Source organism: Ostrea edulis, chromosome 6, assembly GCF_947568905.1.
Source record: "Ostrea edulis chromosome 6, xbOstEdul1.1, whole genome shotgun sequence".
Lineage (NCBI taxonomy): Eukaryota > Metazoa > Mollusca > Bivalvia > Ostreida > Ostreidae > Ostrea > Ostrea edulis.
In genome coordinates this window covers 70741823-70761822 of record NC_079169.1, presented here as the reverse complement: position 1 = coordinate 70761822, position 20000 = coordinate 70741823, and the positions used below count along the sequence as shown (strand labels likewise).

General features: G+C 35.4%; 1 protein-coding gene and 1 long non-coding RNA gene across 2 annotated transcripts in view; both read right to left on the bottom strand.

Annotated features, from left to right (window-relative positions):
* LOC125683637 (protein CDV3 homolog) overlaps nt 1–7890 on the bottom strand; it is a 12636-nt gene extending 4746 nt beyond the window's left edge. The window contains exons 1-4 of the mRNA XM_048924998.2: nt 7436–7890; nt 3878–3957; nt 3561–3709; nt 364–583 (exon numbers count right to left, since the gene is read on the bottom strand). Of these exons, the coding sequence (XP_048780955.2) occupies nt 364–583; nt 3561–3709; nt 3878–3957; nt 7436–7639 (653 nt within the window). The 5' untranslated portion in view covers nt 7640–7890. The remainder of the gene's footprint in view (nt 1–363; nt 584–3560; nt 3710–3877; nt 3958–7435) is intronic.
* Nucleotides 7891–15697: 7807 nt separating this feature from the next.
* LOC130046929 (uncharacterized) overlaps nt 15698–20000 on the bottom strand; it is a 7378-nt gene continuing 3075 nt past the window's right edge. Inside the window, exons 5-6 of the long non-coding RNA XR_008796000.1 lie at nt 18927–18991; nt 15698–18474 (exon numbers count right to left, since the gene is read on the bottom strand). This is a non-coding gene — a long non-coding RNA (uncharacterized LOC130046929). The remainder of the gene's footprint in view (nt 18475–18926; nt 18992–20000) is intronic.

Genomic DNA, 20000 nt, shown 5'->3' with positions numbered 1-20000 from the left:
AACTAAAAAGAAACTGACTGTAATAAAAGTAGTGCTATTACTCTCAAGAATTGTTCATGCTATGCATGGACCTTTTCATGAAATGTTACTGTGCATGTCATCTATTTACTATAATTATATTATGTATTTTCTGTATCTAAAAACTTCCCAACAGTTTTTAGATACAGCTCAATGAATGTCACTATTTTAAGTTTTAGATCAAAACTTAATATTCTTTTTCCTACCTACTTATGCATAGGTCAACATTGATGGTTGCAAAGGGTTAACAAATCACAATTTTTAGTCCTACGCATTTTTTATTTCATCAAAATAATCCGAACATCTCGATACTATCAGATGATTCATCACGACGACTCGACCTACCTGAGCTCAGCAGGAGTGGGTCCTCCTCCCAAAGTAGGGAAGTCTTCCTCGCTGTGTAAATTAGGAGCCACTCTTTTACGCCGGGGCACAGGTTTTACAGGGGAATCTGCCGAACTCGAACTGGCACTCATGCCTGCCCTCAGCGAGGGGGGGATGTACTTGCCGGTGGTGCGGGCGGGAGTTGTGTCCGATTTACTTTCCTCGACAGGAGGTGGAGCAGCTACAACACAAGATGTATAAATTTATCTTTGCTTCATCCACACCTAGTGCTACAAATAAAACATATTGATAATTCATATATAAACAAGATCAAAGAATTTAAACTGAGGGATAGATAACTTCAATACATTACAAAAAGGATCTGAACATCTAGAAATGCATTGGTATTTACGGTTTAGCTACATATTCAGTGACTTGTGTTGGGTGAAGTTGTATATATTTACTGCCAGCAGCTGGCATGTTGTCTAATTAACAAAGAGAAACACAGGTGATATACTTTACCTGTATATTTATATGCTGCTAGTTTTAATTCAATGGCATTTATAAAATCATAAAAGTTGAAAGCGTAAAGTTTAAAGAATTTCTGTAAACTATTCAAATGAAAGCTTTATCTTGGTGTGCATCTATAAATTACTGATTTCTAACAACCTTTGCCACAGTCTGTTTTCAATAACAATTAAAAAAATTTAATATTTTAATTACAGATTTAATCTCTAATTTCAAAATAAATCAATTCAATAATGTAAAATTATAAAATGCATGGTAAATTGTTTTCAAACAATTTTGACCACCCCTCATTATGATAGCTTGGGTATATCTCTGTATTGACCACCCCTCATTATGATAGCTTGGGTATATCTCTGCAACTTTATATTCATCTCAGACACCTAATGACATGATCTGTTTGAAATCAAAAGGCTCCAGTGCACACTAAAGTACGCCATATTCTGTATATTGATACAAGACCCAAATCATGCACAGAAAAAGTTGTGTTGTAAATGGAAGGTGAATTTCACAAGTGGATTGGTAACTCACTGGTTTATCCAAACTTTTCCCCATTGAGCTACAGTCCTACTGCTAGTTTTATTTTTTGTGTTTAAAGATATCGGGACTATAACAATCCCACCCCCACCCCCCCCAAAATTGTACATTTTTAATTTTTCTGTTAAGGTTGATCGATCTTCGTGTGATGTCATAGGTTTTTGCAAAAATCTTAATAAATTAAACTTTGCGCATGATAGAAATATATCTTTCTGAGGAATATTATTCGCTGGATATAATAAAAAATCTGGTAAACTATAAATACTGAAAAAGTTTATATTTCCCATAGATAATCAATTAATTATGATTTTAAAAAATTGTCAAGGGCAATAACTCCTCTGCTGGAATTTCCTCTACTGGATGTCTATTATACATTGGTTTCCCTAATATCCACAATCAATCTACACATATTTATGAATTAGCAGTTTTTTAAAACTGTTGATATCTAGATTTTGTCATTTCAACAAGTTTTTATCTATTTATATTATTCTGTTTAACGAAAATGTGTGATTTTCTGATGTTAATGTGTACTTCTGTTTTTATATGTCTGACATCTTTAAAAAGGTGGCAACATATACATTTTCTTTGGTTATTAATTAAATTAAACTATATTGAGTGGAAATTAATAAAGTTTTTCCACTTTTAACCATTAATGTTGAAAAGTCACATGAGGATGGAGCTACCTTAAGTTCTAATGAATGGGGACAATATGTCAAAATTTATCGCATGTACGATAATATCAATTCCTATAATTACAAACAGAAATTGCATAATTAAAATTGCCCTACTAAAGATTGGGTGCTCAATTTCATTTTTCTGAAAATACCAGTCCCTAAAAATCAAGAATGTAAAAATGCAAACACTCTTCTTTCCACCTGGATTCATTAAAAAACAAGAGGCCCATGGGCCACATCGCTCACCTGAGTCACCTTGGCCCATATCTGAAGACTTTCCATATATATTTGCATGTAAAACCTTAGTCCCTATTATGGCCCAAACTACCCTTTGCAAACTTGAATCTACACATGTCAGAAAGCTTTCATGTAAATGTCAACTTCTTTGGCCCAATGGTTCTTGAGAAGAAGATTTTTAAAGATTTTTCCTATATTTGTATGTAAAACTTTGATCCCCCCCCCACTTGTGGCCTCATCCTACCCCCAGGGGCCATGATTTGAACAAACTTGAATCTGCACTATGTCAGAAAGTTTTCATGTAAAAATCAGCTTTTCTGGCTCAGTGGTTCTTGAGAAGATTTTTCCTATATATTTGTATGTAAAACTTTGATCCCCTATTGTGGCCCCATCCAACCCCCGGGGCCCATGATTTGAACAAACTTGAATCTGCATTATGTCAGGAAGCTTTCATGTAAATCTCAGCTTTTCTGGCTTGGTGGTTCTTGAGAAGAAGATTTTTAAAGTTTTTCCCTATATATTTGTATATAAAACTTTGATCCACCCTTGTGGCCCCATCCTACCACCGGGGGCCATGATTTGAACAAACTTGAATCTGCAATATGTCAGGAAGCTTTCAGGTACATTTCAGCTCTTCTGGCCCAGTGGTTCTTGAGAAGAAGATTATTAAATGACCCCACCCTATTTTTGCATTTTTGTGATTATCTCCCCTTTGAAAGGGACATGGCCCTTCATTTGAACAAACTTGAATCTCCCCTTTGAAAGGGACATGGCCCTTCATTTGAACAAACTTGAAAGCCCTTCACCCAAGGATGCTTTTGGCATAGGGAAATAGTTTCGAAACTATTTACCGGATGCTATATTTTCCAGCGTTTTCTTTTTCGGAATATCTCTAGTGTTATCGAGTGTGACGTCAAAGTCTGATAACTCTAATTAGTTGGAGATGGGTAAACTTCACTTTGGTATGTCTGACACAAGTAAAGTCTACTTTGGTATAATAAAACACCTATTTACTGACTATTCGGAAAATAGCAAGTTTATTGTCCCCCAAGACAGCAACTATTTCCCGAAACTTGCTATTGTCCTCATAGCCAGTAAATAGGTGTATAATATTACTTGTATATAAGGTATTTCCATTCCCTGTATAATACATTCATGTATTTGATGAGCAACATACAAACCAAACTGGACTTGGACAGATATTTTTGTACCAGCAGATTAAAACTCAATAATTTTTTTCATTACCTGCAGCCTGAGGTGCTGGTTGTTGAGTTGTCTGCCCCTGACTTACATTCCAGGGGCCTTGTGCACCTTCCCTCTTCTCTCCATTTTCATCACACTCATCGTCATTTTCATTCTCATTGCCTTCTTCCTCTTGCTCCGACTTTTCTTTACTGTAATGTAGGTCAATAAAATATCATCCTTTGTATTTTCATTGAAAAAGTATAATTTATATTATGTATTCTAGTGTCCAAAACATTCAAATATATCTTTGCCTGAGTAGGATGTAAAGTTCATTTTAATAAGATGGAATGCTTGAAAATGTCAAAATATAGACTCACTTGATCTGGAGGTTTTGAATTCTCAGTCCAGTGTAGTCTTTTTCTGTTTCTTGCTCAAAATCAACCCATTCATCGTCCTCCTACAACACAATAAATATCAAAATCAACCCATCCATCGTCCTCCTACAAAACAATATCAAAATCAACCCATTCATCGTCCTCCTACAAAACAAAATCAACCCATTCATCGTCCTCCTACAAAACAATATCAAAATCAACCCATTCATCGTCCTCCTACAAAACAATATCAAAATCAACCCATCCATCGTCCTCCTACAAAACAATATCAAAATCAACCCATCCATCGTCCTCCTACAAAACAATATCAAAATCAACCCATTCATCGTCCTCCTACAAAACAATATCAAAATCAACCCATTCATCATCCTCCTACAAAACAATATCAAAATCAACCCATTCATCGTCCTCCTACAAATTAACTTATTCGTCATCCTCACTTAGGTGGTACTGTTGTTGACTTTAAATAAACTAACCCCCTATCACTAATAATGTTGCATTACTTACCGTCTAGGTATGAAAATCCCAAAATAAAACTGTCACTAAATTTTCTGTTCAAATGAAGACTTCCATGGCATAGTATTGTTTATCTCCTGATATTGAAGAGGTCCTATTGTCTGCTTTTTTAAAACTATCAATATGCTGTAACTGCCAATACCTACTGTAAATCACTAATAAAGAAAAATAAACTACCATGACCACAGGAACTCTTCAATACCAGGAGATATACAAGTTTTGCTATGGGAGTCTTCACTTGAATGGACAATTTAGAGACTTTTTATTTTGAAATTTTCATACCTCAACGGTGAGTGATGCAGCATTATAAGTTTAATAGTTAAATTACTTATCTGAATTTAAGCGAAAGGCTGTGACATCTAAGTGCTAAAACCAGCCCAAGTTGAATGTAAATCTCCAAACATGAATTAAGAAGGACTGCTCCGATTCGGTGAAGGCGCCAGTCCAAGTATCCAGCCAAGATTGACATTATTTATACTATTCATCAAAAAACATCAAAAAGACTTGTTGCTTGTTTTCAAATAGTATTCTCAGTTAACTTAGAGACAGACTGTATGAATATGAAATAGTCAGAAATCCAGTTGAGTAAACTATCAGTGCTTCCCAAGGTCTTCTGGTACTTACTGAACATTTGGTCCAGTAATGGTTGATATATTACTGGACCAAATCACATTTTACCAGACTGAAATTTTATAGGCAAAATAATCCCTTATTGTGGCCCTACCCTACCCTTGGGGGCCATGATATTAACAAAACTGAATTTACACTATATCAGGAAGCTTAAAATTTCATGTAAATTTGAACTTTCTGGCCCAATGATTCTTGAGAAGATTTTTAAAGATCTTCCTTAGGCCTACATATTACCATGTAAAACTTTGATCCCCTATTGTCACCCTACCTTTTCCCCGGGGGCCATGATTTTAACAAACTTGAATCTGCACTATGTTAGGAAGCTTTCATGTAAATTTGAACTTTCTGGCCCAAAATGGCATCAGCGACCTACTTTATTAGCCCAAGTATTTCACTTCAGATTCGTCAGTGGAGTAAACTTTTCCAACCCGTGTTCAAAACTAGTGTTATGAAATACTCATGGGTTTTTTTAAACTCGAGCAACTTGCATAACTCAAATTCAAATTGTTCAATCAAACGTGCCCATGTTGTTAAAGTACTTCTTGCACTCAGATCACTTCAGTTAATTCCTAGATGTAGGGAACTGGAATCTGCCGAAGTTGGTTGAATGGTACTTCTTAATCAGAGTAGTTTAAACACTTTATTTACCTGTTATTTATTACCTAATTCAAACGCTTCAAAGACGTCTGTAGTTTCACGGGATATTGCTCAATTGTATCATCACACTCTCGGGGAAATTGAAAATGATTGCAAGTTTGATAAATATTTAAGTTAAACGTAAACATGTTTTCTGTTTGCAACAACTAAAGAACAGAATAAATTTTGGGACATGCTGCTAAAAATTGAAAATTTATCTAATCATGTGTATTTCATTGGGAAAAAAAAATTTATCAGACACTTGGTCCAGCCAACAACTGATATTGATCAGACCAAAACAAAAATTACCAGACATTTGCCAATGCCCGACAGACCTTCAGAATAACTGAACTATAACATATTCTTTTATGCTTTTGATACTAAATTGAAACTAAAAGGATTCTTAGAAGGAGCAGGTAGCCCTTTACCAAAATTGTAAATTTCATGATCCCAGGGGTAGGGGTTTTGGTACCAGGCATACATACAGACTACACAAAATTTCACATTTTTTCAACCCCACTCACACTGTCATCCCTGTAAGTACATTAAAATTCATGTGAAACAATAAATTGGATGGTGTATGAATTCAGTCTGATACATAATTCACTCCAATTAAAGTCCTTTGTTTTGATTGCAGAACATGTCAACTTCCTACTGCTGGACTTTCATATGCTTGGCAGAACTCAAGACAATAGTCCCCTGTGGTCAGAAATAGGTCAAAAAGCCAATGCTAATTGATGTTTTTTTTTTGTTTGTTTGTTTTTTTGTTCATCAATCATCATTAAGTGTAGTAAAATTCTGTAGTTTTTTTTTTTTATTACATCACAGAAAGTATATGTATAGAAAATCAGAAATGATGAAATATCTAAAGGTCTCAATAACAATCAAATTATGGAATTTGTGAAAATATTTCTCAGTATCATACTTCTTTAGACACATAAAACCATTTCAGTATTGTCCCGGGTTTACGTTAACTGGTCTTGAGAGCTGTCACAATAGGGGACCAGTTAAGAGAAAAGCAGGCTGACGTAATCAGAGTTGCGATTTAAACCCGGGACAGGGGCATGTTGAAAATGGATTAAAAGCTAGTAAGTTTTGATTTCCTTGTGACGGTTTTGTGCATTGATGTTAAGTATTTGAAAACAAGTTGTCTATTGCGTAAATCTAGGCACATCGGAGTCGAAACGTTGATCGAAGCATAAACCATCACCGACTCCGGCATTTACACGTTTTCCAGAATCCAAACATGAATGCTTGCGAAGAGAAGTCGATGAAGGCTATGCCTTTCAACTTCTCTAAAGAGAATAATGTATGATCAGCGTGGGATCAAAATGGTCACTACTAGTACTAGGTGGTCAAAAACAATAAAACATATATTTCAATAAGCTCCAATGTCATTGACCATTGACAGACTGAAAAGACTTAAAACGAATTACAATTTTATTACATTATGTAATGAAAATGGTAATGAATTAAGCAAAACTATGTTGTACAGCCTATATGATGTACGAATATAGTAAACAATTCAACATGTACAAGTCAACAGGTCAATGCACAGGTTGTGACACAAAGTTTTGGTCCAGTGTGCATGGTGTGAGCCCAGAAACTGTACACAACAATAAAGCAAAATTTCAAATGACATTTTGTCGACACAACATTTAAAAATACTAATGTAGGCTACTACATGCTACACGTGTTAGGAAAAACAGAATCGGTAAATATTACATCGTAATTTTACTATATTTGAATATTAAGTACCTCTAACTTCTTTGTTTGGCCCTCGGCTCCTGAACCAGATGGCTGTGAAGTTTCGCCCTCTTTTTTCTTCTTTCTTTTCTCTTTCTTTGAACCTAGTTCTTTTTCCTGTTGTGACAAAATGTCACCAGGGGTAATTTTTGATTTATTTTTCTTTTTACTCTTGTCCTTCTTGGCAAAAAAATCGTCAAGACTTGATTCTGCCATTATTCAGCATAAAGTTTATCAAAACAAACGTTTTATATAACTGTATAAACACTCCCGAAACTACTATTAAATCGCCAAAGAGTCCCTCCATATGATCATCATGCTGTCGAATCACGATGAGAAAATAGTCCCGCAGCAAATGAAACGGATTGGGTAATTTTAGAATCCCATGGACTCTTCCGGATTATATTCGGTTTCAGTCTCACCAGAGGGCTAATTATACAAGCTTTACTCGAGCACCCTCTGGTAAGGAATTACTGGATTTCCAGATAATTAACCTTGAACCGGTGCAAAAATAATTGAAAACTTGTTTCATCCTTTAGGGTTTACGAATCATTTTTAATAAAAAAAAAAAAAAAATTATGGGGTTTGGAAGTGATTTTTACTCGCCTTCCCCCGCCCCCCGCCATGACCATGATCTAGATCTAGTACATGAAAACATGACCGAGATATTTCCCCCCATATATGATAAACATGGTATTATTTTATATATACAGGAACACAATAAGAGTTTTATTTTCATTGTCATCTACAACCAATACGATATCCAACTGCTATACAAACTCAGAACTAATTAATCAATTTGTAATAGATCTATATTGTTCCATGAAAGTATGATTGATCATTATTCTCTTTAGAGAAGTCGAGAGGAATAGCCTTCATGGATGAAGGCTATGTCTCTCGACTTCTCTAACGACAATAGATTGATCATAATTTTGATGTTAAAATAACTAACACATTTAAACTAGTAACAATCCAATAGGATTTTTTTTAAATCCTACAAATATATTGCAGCTGCAAGAGGGATCTGTTGTTTCCTGAAAACATGTTTCAAATATGTACATGTGCGTGAATATATAAACATTGATAAATGTGTTTATGGAGTATGTATTTTGTATAGGCCTACCTTACGAGTGTTAGCATGCATTAGATCCCTAATCTGTTTTTAGTTTTGATATCAATGTTTATGACTGTATGCCGACATGGTATATGTCAATCAAGATGTTTAAACAAAATAAAACCAGAATAATTAATGGGAGTGGTCAAAAAGATTTCCTTTTGTTTTTTGTTTTTTTTTTTCTTTCTTTTTTTCTTTTTTGGTCTTTTTTCTTTCATGTAATTACCCTCTGCTTTATACGCCCCCAAGGAGAAGAACTGGTTCAAAGAAATCTTATCTTGCACTGTGCAATTTTTTCTGTTCTAAAAACCGTTATCACAATAGGATCAATTAATAGGGTGGATACAAGCTGATACAAAGCACTTCTTATTGACCAGTCAATGTCCCCGGGGGCATTTTGACAGACAGGAGTATATTTCAAATATGCGTTCAAAGCAAAATATGAAACTGTCATAATCAATTTCAAGTTCTTTTTTTTTTTTTTTTTTTTATAATTTATTTATTTTTTTGGTTTCATACAATACATCAAACACTTACACAAACATACCTTTCATACATGCATACATCTCCCTGTGGTTTAGGTTACTTGCTGTACAATAGTGAAAGTAATAATAATAACAATAATACATGTACTAAAAATAATGACTAGTACATGTAGTAATAATTAATCAATTGCAAAAATATTTTCCCACTTCATCCATATTTTATCAAAGTTATGTATTTTAAATGCTTGAATTGCAGCATATTTCTCTACATGATATTTAAACTTTAAGTGACATAGTAATCTAACAAGATTTGGTTCTTTATTCTGCATTAAACAGATAAATATGTATTGTTTAGCATATAAAATTATAAAGTTTATGGCTTTATTATTTAAAGACAGTGGAATTTCACCAAATATTATATTTGACACATTAAAACCAATTCTTTCTGAAATTTTTCTATATATATGAAGACTTAACTCACTCCACAATGTTTGGGTCTTATTACACGAAGTAAAAATATGTGTTATTGTTTCAATATTACTTGTACAAAATCTACAGAGATCATCTGTTTTAACACTAATGTTTTTCAAATAATAACCAACAGGAAGAATTCTATGTAAAATTCTAAACTGTAGCCACTGAACAGAAGAATCACTAGATGTTTTGAAACAAATTTTAAACAGATCTTGCACTGAAATATCATCTACTCCATATGAAGATAGTTCAGTTTTCCACTTGCCCATAGAAGTTGGGAGATCTTCTTTTGCATTTAAAATATTGTAAATAATATTAGAACATCTTTCATGTAATAAAACTGGTTCAAAAAATATAGGCATACATGGATTAACATTTTGTTTGGTTGAGTGTCTATCAATTGACAGACGTTTTAAATATTTTGAAATTGCAGTAATAATGCTATTGTATTTCATTACACATACTTCTTGAAGATTGTATAAACACTGAAATTTTTCTATGGTATGGAAGTTACAATCAGTATCAAAAAAATCTTGAACAGCTTTAATCCCCTTTTCATACCATTTCTCATAAAACACAGGTTTTCCCGCAATTCTAATATTAGAATTGTACCACACTGGAATAATATGAAAATTATTTTTAATATTTGGAAGATTTTGACTAGTCTTCAAATAAAAAAACCAAGCATTAAAAACATCCTTCCAAAAAACATTGCTTTTAACACATAATTGTTCCACAATAAAACTATCTCCAAAGTCATATAATTTCTTTAAAATATCATTTCCATACATGGCAAAAAAAATATTCATCCATGGTTTCTGACAGTTGGACCTAGTAAGCCTTTTAATCCAAGAGCATTTCAAAGATGTAATAAAATTGCTTATATCAACCATCTTGATACCACCCGATAGATAGTCTTGTGTTATCACAGACCTCTTAACTTTATCTACACTAGATTTCCATAGGAATTCAAAAATAATTTTGTATAAATAAGAGATTGTTTCTTTCTTTGGAGTAGGAAGTGATATAAACAAATGATTCAATTTTGGAATAAGCAAGGTTTTAATGACAGTAGCCCGCCCAATGGGAGTAAGAATCCTTCTTTTCCACTGTTCAGTAAGAGCAACGATTTTTGGTATTTGAATTCCGAAATTTATATCTTCAATTTCTGTAAGGTCAACTGAAAAATTAATACCCAATAAATTAAAAGTTGTTGATCCCCAATCTAATTTCCATCTTGTATGGTGAAAAACTTGATCTGAAAATTTCTTTGAACCAATTCAAACAATTTTTGTTTTAGAAGAATTAATCCTTAGACCAGAAAAACTGGAAAAAAATTCTATCGTATCTAGAGGGTTAACGCTATTTGGTACCGCTTGCAGGGCGGCGACCACGAGTTACCTGCCCCTATACAATGAGTTAATTGCCCCTGTATTTCATCACAATAGGCTAACTCTTGCGCAAAAAAAGATAGAAAATATCAAATATTGGAAAGCGGGACGATAGACCAAACATATCTACGAAGAGACCGTTGGTGCCGGAAATATCTCTGTCTTTAGTAGTGTCCGCGAGGTATATTAATTTATAAAACATGAGATATTAGTACCATATTGCCCGGGAATCAAAAGATTTTTGCAAGATCGGTAAGTATGTCGAGGCTATCTGGTACCGCTTACAGGGTGACGTACGCTTACAGGGTGACGACCACGAGTTATCTCATCTTATGTAGGTACGAGTTATCCCTCGTGCCAATTTATAATTCACAATGATTCGTACGAATAATCGTCGTGTGTCAATTCTTTTATACTTATTTCTTGATAGACCAATATTAGGTAAAATAGGTCCTGTTGGAGCTCCATTGTGGTTGGCAAACACATGTATATTTATTATCAATTACGTAGGAAACATGAATACTTTCAATCATATTTAAATCAATCGATCGGCTCTAAAAATGAGAAGCACAACACTGTTGATTATTTAAAACTCAGATTTTCGACACAACCCGCGTCTAAATTACATAAGCAAGTATTAAAAAACCCTGACAAATATTAATAATCTACATTGTTAACAAGAATGATACACTGTTGCAGTGAATTGAGAAAAATGGTAATTCTATGCATAAACATATAATTTTTTTTAATGCATATTAGGTACCGTGTGTTATAATGGATGTATTAGCATCACACCCTCCCCAAAATATTAGACTGATATTTCTAAATCATTGATGTACAAATTTCGGGCAGAATATTTTAAAATCTTGATACACCATTAGAACGTCGTAGTATTCATAATTTCACGGAATGTTGTGACAGCACATTGATATGAAATACGCTTAATTACAATTAACAATGTGTACACTTTAAATCAACTTGAAATGTTATTTTCCATAGAGGATATCAAGACTTTTACATATTTGTTGTTTGAAAACTGATATCCCTGTTCTTCAAACAAAGACCACGGAATTTGGACAAATGCAGTTGTCTTGATTGTCTAGCCTGTACATATCATATGGGCGATAAAAATTCAGGGCGGCGACCTTGATTTCAGAAATGCAATGGTGATTATTTAAAATTTCTAGGAAATTGTGAAATATTTATTAGAACATCATAACTGTCATTAAGAACGGCGTAGTGTCATTTCGTAAATGAAATGTGAATACATGTAAAATGATATTTTTTGTAAAAGACAACCCGAGGTTTAAGAACAAGTCCTCATTAAGTAAGACGATTTTCTATGCACAAGAATCTGCGTCACGTAGATCTTTATACACAAGAAAATAGCAGCAAAATATAATGACGTTTTTCCAACTTTCCCAGAAGTAAGAGATGGAAGTTACAAACATTGTATAATCACCAGTTTATGACCATAAATGTCAATATTCAGTGGCGTAGCTTCCATTGAGGCAACCGTGGCAGCTGCCTCGGTAAAAAAAAACAAAAACTTTTACGTTGTTAAAATGTCGATAGCTTCTGGGGGGCGCAAACCCCAGACCCCCTGCCTCGGTAATATTATAACCCAAGCTACGCCTATGATATTGACTATCTAAAAGCAATCGATTTTGTTTTTAAATCTTGTGCACTTTCAGACATGCAGTACCGATACATATTATATACTCCACTTTTCAATTAATTCCTGATGTCTTCTGTACTTCATTGTCTATAATAGCAGTAGTGTTATTTATTCGTACTAGTTATTTTAATTGAAACTAAAACTGTACAGAACTTCAATTTTATCAATGTATTGAACTTTCTAATTTTCAGTTAACTGATGATAGTAGTTTATAACGTTTAACTTGTCAGATGCGCAAGATATGCTATGGTCTATGTTGTAACATACTATGGGTACCAACTTAAAGTACCTTCCCTCTAACAGGTACCAGATTATAAAGCACTCTCTCTAACTGGTACCAGATTATAAAGCACTCTCCCTCTAACAGGTACCAACTAATAAACACTCTCCCTCTAACAGGTACCAGATTATAAAGCACTCTCCCTCTAACAGGTACCAGATTATAAAACACTCTCCTTCTAACAGGTACCAACTAATAAAGCACTCTCCCTCTAACAGGTACCAACTAATAAACACTCTCCCTCTAACAGGTACCAGATTATAAAGCACTCTCCCTCTAACAGGTACCAGATTATAAAACACTCTCCCTCTAACAGGTACCAACTAATAAACACTCTCCCTCTAACAGGTACCAGATTATAAAGCACTCTCCCTCTAACAGGTACCAGATTATAAAGCACTCTCCCTCTAACAGGTACCAACTTATAAGACACTCTCCCTCTAACAGGTACCAACTAATAAAGCACTCTCCCTCTAACAGGTACCAACTTATAAGACACTCTCCCTCTAACAGGTACCAACTAATAAAGCACTCTCCCTCTAACAGGTACCAACTAATAAACACTCTCCTTCTAACAGGTACCAACTTATAAGGCAACCTCCCTGTAACAGGTACCAACTTATAAAGCACTATCCCTCTAACAGGTACCGGATTATAAAGCACTCTCCCTCTAACAGGTACCAGATTATAAAGCACTCTCCCTCTAACAGGTACTAACTTATAAGGCAACCTCCCTCTAACAGGTACCAACTATTAAAGCACCCCCCCCCCCCCTAACAGGTACCAGATTATAAAGCACTCTCCCTCAAACAGGTACCAGATTATAAAGCACTCTCCCTCTAACAGGTACCAGATTATAAAGCACTCTCCCTCAAACAGGTACCAGATTATAAAGCACTCTCCCTCTAACAGGTACCAACTAATAAAGCACTCTCCCTCTAACAGGTACCAACTTATAAGACACTCTCCCTCTAACAGGTACCAACTAATAAAGCACTCTCCCTCTAACAGGTACCAACTTATAAGGAACTCTCCCTCTAACAGGTACCAACTAATAAAGCACTCTCCCTCTAACAGGTACCAACTAATAAACACTCTCCTTCTAACAGGTACCAACTTATAAGGCAACCTCCCTCTAACAGGTACCAACTATTAAAGCACCCCCCCTCTAACAGGTACCAGATTATAAAGCACTCTCCCTCAAACAGGTACCAGATTATAAAGCACTCTCCCTCTAACAGGTACCAGATTATAAAGCACTCTCCCTATAACAGGTACCAACTTATAAGGCAACCTCCCTCTAACAGGTACCAGATTATAAAACACTCTCCCTCTAACAGGTACCAGATTATAAAGCACTCCCATCTAACAGGTACTAACTTATAAGGCAACCTCCCTCTAACAGGTACCAACTTATAAGGCAACCTCCCTCTAACAGGTACCAACTTATAAAGCACTCTCCCTCTAACAGGTACCAGATTATAAAGCACTCTCCCTCTAACAGGTACCAGATTATAAAGCACTCTCCCTATAACAGGTACCAACTTATAAGGCAACCTCCCTCTAACAGGTACCAGATTATAAAACACTCTCCCTCTAACAGGTACCAGATTATAAAGCACTCTCCCTCTAACAGGTACCAACTTATAAGGCAACCTCCCTCTAACAGGTACCAACTTATAAGGCAACCTCCCTCTAACAGGTACCAACTTATAAAGCACTCTCCCTCTAACAGGTACCAACTTATAAGGCAACCTCCCTCTAACAGGTACCAGATTATAAAGCACTCTCCCTCTAACAGGTACCAGATTATAAAACACTCTCCCTCTAACAGGTACCAGATTATAAAGCACTCTCCCTCTAACAGGTACCAGATTATAAAGCACTCTCCCTCTAACAGGTACCAACTTATAAGGCAACCTCCCTCTAACAGGTACCAACTTATAAAGCACTCTCCCTCTAACAGGTACCAACTTATAAGGCAACCTCCTTCTAACAGGTACCAGATTATAAAGCACTCTCCTTCTAACAGGTACCAACTTATAAGGCAACCTCCCTCTAACAGGTACCAACTAATAAAGCACTCTCCCTCTAACAGGTACCAAATAATAAAGCACTCTCCCTCTAACAAGTACTAACTTATAAGGCAAACTCCTTCTCACAGGTACCAACTAATAAAGCAACCTCCCTCTAACAGGTACCAGATTATAAATGGAGGATATTTTATAATCTGGTACATGTTGGAGGAAGTGTGCTTTGTAAGTTGGTACCTGTTAGAGGGAGGGTACTTTATAGAATCTGGTACCTGTTAGAGGGAGGGTGCTTTATAAGTTGGTACCTGTTAGAAGGAGAGTGCTTTATAATCTGGTACCTGTTAGAGGGAGGTTGCCTTATAAGTTGGTACCTGTTAGAGGGAGAGTGTTTTATAATCTGGTACCTGTTAGAGGGAGAGTGCTTTATAATCTGGTACCTGTTAGAGGGAGAGTGCCTTATAAGTTGGTACCTGTTAGAGGGAGGGTGCTTTATAATCTGGTATCTGTTAGAGGGAAGATGCTTTATGATTTGATGATAAAGCATTTTATCTCAAAGAGGTACCAAGTTATACAGCACCCTAACTCTAACAGGAAGCAGTGTATGCTAGGACTAAAATAATTATAGCTTCTCCCAAAGTAGAACTTCTATTGTGCTTATCAAAAACAATCATTGTCAATAGTACAGTGTACTTGGGATCAGCTGGACTTGTTACACTACAGAAATCATGGAACACACTGTTTCCATGTTGTACCTGTTTGTTTGTGAATCCCAGATGATGTTCAACAACTTGTTCAACACCTTGTTTGAAATGAAAAGACTTGTAAAGTTTACAAATTTATTATAGCACAAGTCAATATTGTTTTAGAGTAGCTGATAACAAGTAATAAGTTTTCCAATAAAAATAAATGAGTATAAGCAGAAAAGGTTACATAGGGTGTTTTTCTGATGCCATTTCTAGAATAAAGTGCACCGCCACGGCACATGATACGCCCGTCACATACTGTTAACAGTATAGATTGTACCCATTAAAACATTTTTTTTATATTACCTTAATTAAATGTCAAAGTGACCTTAAAGTAGGATGCGACACACCTTCTACCTAAGATGCATTAGTTGACCAATTTTGGTGATTCTAGGTCTAATAGTTTTCAAGTTATGAGCCAGACAAGTTTTTGCCATATATGGCCATATCTTCTTAATGAAAAGTCACAGTGACCTGGTTTTAATGTGCGACACACCTTCTACCCAAGATGTATCTACAGACAAAGTTTGATGATTCTAGGCCTTGTTTTTAAGTTACGGGTCGGACACGAAAAAGCTAACAGACGGATGGACAGACGGATATCTTCTTAATGAAAAGTCATAGTAACCTGGTTTTAATGTGCGACACACCTTCTACCCAAGATGTATCTACAGACAAAGTTTGATGATTCTAGGCCTTGTAGTATTTAAGTTACGGGTCGGACACGAAAAAGCTAACAGACGGACGGACATGAACGCCATACCATAATACGTCCCGTCTTAAGACGGGCGTATAAAAAGGCTTTAAATAGTATCAGCCATCATCAGGCTGTCATATACTTTCTTTCCATGAATAAAAGCTCCTAAACTTAAAAGTGACAGGAGGCCGGTAGATAGACAACTAGAGCTCTGCGGAAAATATTTCCCCAAAATTTACCATGATCAACAATCTGTAAATATTCTAAAACACCAAAGAAGTTATTTACAAAGACCCAAGTTTCAAAACTGTGAGAGGAGTTAAAAGGTCAAACCGTCATTTATTTAATACATGTATATTTCCTCAAAAACTGACTCGGTTAAACCTGTAATTTTCAACAACAACAAAAAAATTAAACAAAAATCAAAATCATAGCCACATACACATTTTCCATACCCATACAAATACTCTGCAGAATAAGGTTCTCAGTTGAATATTGGGAGAAATTTGACAAATCATGTACTTTCTATGTAATGTTTCCTCAAAATACTCAGTTCAAGAATCTGTAATTTTCTCAAACAAGGTTTTCCTATTAAGTGAACCTACAACCTTGACCTTAAAAAACAATAAGCATCTTCCTTTTATGGTGATCAAATGTACCAAGTTGTAAGATTCTGGAGCTTACGGTTCAGTCTGTATCCCATCTTACAAGGTCCGGACAGACAACACCATACCATAATATGTCCAGTCTCTGACGGGCAAGTACCATAATAAGAAAATCTAAAGTTATGACCCTAACAAGCTTTCACAAACTATAAAACATGAGGTGTTTGTAAAACATATAAGCCCCCATGGTGCAAAATTGAAAAGGGTTATACACATGCATAATTTGATTGATAGTAGTATCATCAATTCGAAATATTGAGCAAACAATATCTTCCTGTGTCAGGAGTGGATTGACCAAGTGACCTAAAAATCAATAGGGGTCATCTCCTCCTTATGCTGTACCAGGTTTGGTGTCAATCAAGCAAATAATTCTTAAAACATAAGAGACAATATATTACTATGTCCAGTTTACCCCTTGACTTTTGACCATGTGACCTCAAATCTACTCCTTGAGATGTACCAGTGTACCAAGTTTGATGTCTGTCAAGCAAAGGGTTCTCAAGATATTGAGCAGGCAGTGTCTTCCTATGTCCAGAGTAGATTGACCCTTGACATTTCGACCAGAAAAACAATTGGGGTCCTCTTCTTTTCATAACCAACCCACATATGAAATATATTACAATCAAGTGAATGGTTCTTAAGATATTAAGCGGACAACATGTGGTCTACCGACCGACCAACAGGTGCAAACCAATATGCCCCTCTTCTTTGAATGGGGGCATAAATATAGTGTTATAACACTAAAAGGCTTCCATACATCTAAAAGTAACATAGGAAAAGGCTAACTATAGAAACATTGAGATAGCCTAAACACTTAAACTCTGAAAAAGTAATATCTGATACTACCCTGAACCAAGTAAATTGACTCTGCTAAGGTATTTACATATTATAATGTTAGATCTAAATTGTTCCCTAACTCAATGTTATGTTCATTTCCTACTCTATGTAAAAGATAAGAGGTGAACACGAAATTCATGTGAAAAGTACAAACCTTAGAGTTCTTTAACCTAGCAGAGTGAGTAAATCTGAGTCAGCTCCTTATATAGGGCTGACAAAATCAATGGGATACTAAATATAAATGCTCAATCTGATAACCCAGGATTAAGCCTCTTGGCCAATGAAATTGCAGAAAACAAATTATGTTCAGGAAGACTGGCATAATGGCAGGTATAATGAATTACATAGCACAGTGAAAGGTAAACATGTGAAACATTAAGATATTTCCTTTATAAAATCTTAAATGTAAAGTTTGAAAAGGTTGCATGTATAGTACAATGTATGCCAATGGATTTGAAAATGACCTGAATCAATGCTCTTTCTATTTGGTACAAAACAGATATAGTTATGATTAATCATTATATCATTGCGTAAAGGCGGCAGTCTGCTTCCCTTAAGGATGTATTCTAAACAGTGGATGCAATCAAAATCTCTGCCTCCACAAACATAATATCTTTGAAGTATCGGATGTGTGTGTTCATATTCTGTCCAATCCTGTAACATGAAAAACAAGACATAATCTTATTGGCTCATCCTAAATTTAGTATCCTATCAAAGTTTAACTAGTAAATTGCATTCTTCTATTGTGTTATCGAGTATATAAGCTCAAACACAGTATTTATCAAGTTTCTCTGAATAATTAGAATTTATCCTACCATCTCCTACCATTATCTTTTTCCTTTAAATATTGAATATATTAGACAGAAAATAAAATCATAAAAACTTTATATATCACACAATGCGAAGTCAATATAAAATTACTGGTAAAGAAATCTCAACTCTTTGACACAAGTATGATGGAAAATTAAAGATAACGGTGATAATGTTTCGAGGATTGTTTTCATCTCTCAAACAAAATACATGTAGAATTTCAGATTGAAAATAGAAGCAATGTTAACTATTTGAAATGACCATATGGAATTTGTGCACCACAAAGATGAACTTACATAATGGATTTTAGCCTAAACAGCCCAAATTCTTCCAAAACCAATGCACACAGTTCTAAACTACCCTGGATGAAAAAATGAAAGAAAAAAGGATTTATATATATATATATATATATGTCTGTTCTTAATGTTTGAATATCTTCACACAAATAAAAGATATAGGTTAACAGAGAGGCCCATGGGCCACATCGCTCACCTGAGTCACCCTGGTCCATTTCTAAAGATTTTCCCTATATATTCGCACGTAAAACTTTGGTCTCTATTGTGACCCCATCCTACCCCCAGGGGTCATGATTTGTAACAAGAGGCCCATGGGCCACATCGCTCACCTGAGTCACTTTGGCCCATATCTGAATACTTTCCATATATATTTCCATGTAAAACCTTAGTCCCTATTATGGCCCAAACTACCCTTTACATACTTGAATCTACACTATGTCAGAAAGCTTTCATGTAAATGTCAATTTCTTTGGCCCAATGGTTCTTGAGAAGAAGATTTTTAAAGCTTTCTCCTATATTTGTATGTAAAACTTTGACCCCCCCCCCACCACTTGTGGCCCCATCCTACCCCCCAGGGGCCATGATTTAAACAAACTTGAATCTGCACTACGTCAGGAAGCTTTCAGGTAAATTTCAGCTCTTCTGGCCCAGTGGTTCTTAAGAAGAAGATTTTTAAATGACCCCACCCTATTTTTTCATTTTTATGATTATCTCCCCTTTGAAAGCGACATGGCCCTTCATTTGAACAAACTTGAAAGCCCTTCACCCAAGGATGCTTTTGGCCATGTTTGGTTGAAATTGGCCCAGTGGTTCTGGAGAAGAAGTCGAAAATGTGAAAAGTTTAACAGACAGACAGACGACGGACAAAAATGATCAGAATAGCTCACTTGAGCTTTCAGCTCAGGTGAGCTACAAACTTGAATCTGCACTAGGTCAGGAATCTTTAATGATAATTTCAGGTCCTCTGGCCCAGTGGTTCTTGAGATTTTTAAATGACCCCACCCTAATTTTGTGATTATCTCCCCTTTGTGCCAAGTTTTGGTTGAAATTGGCTCAGTGGTTCTGGAGAAGAAG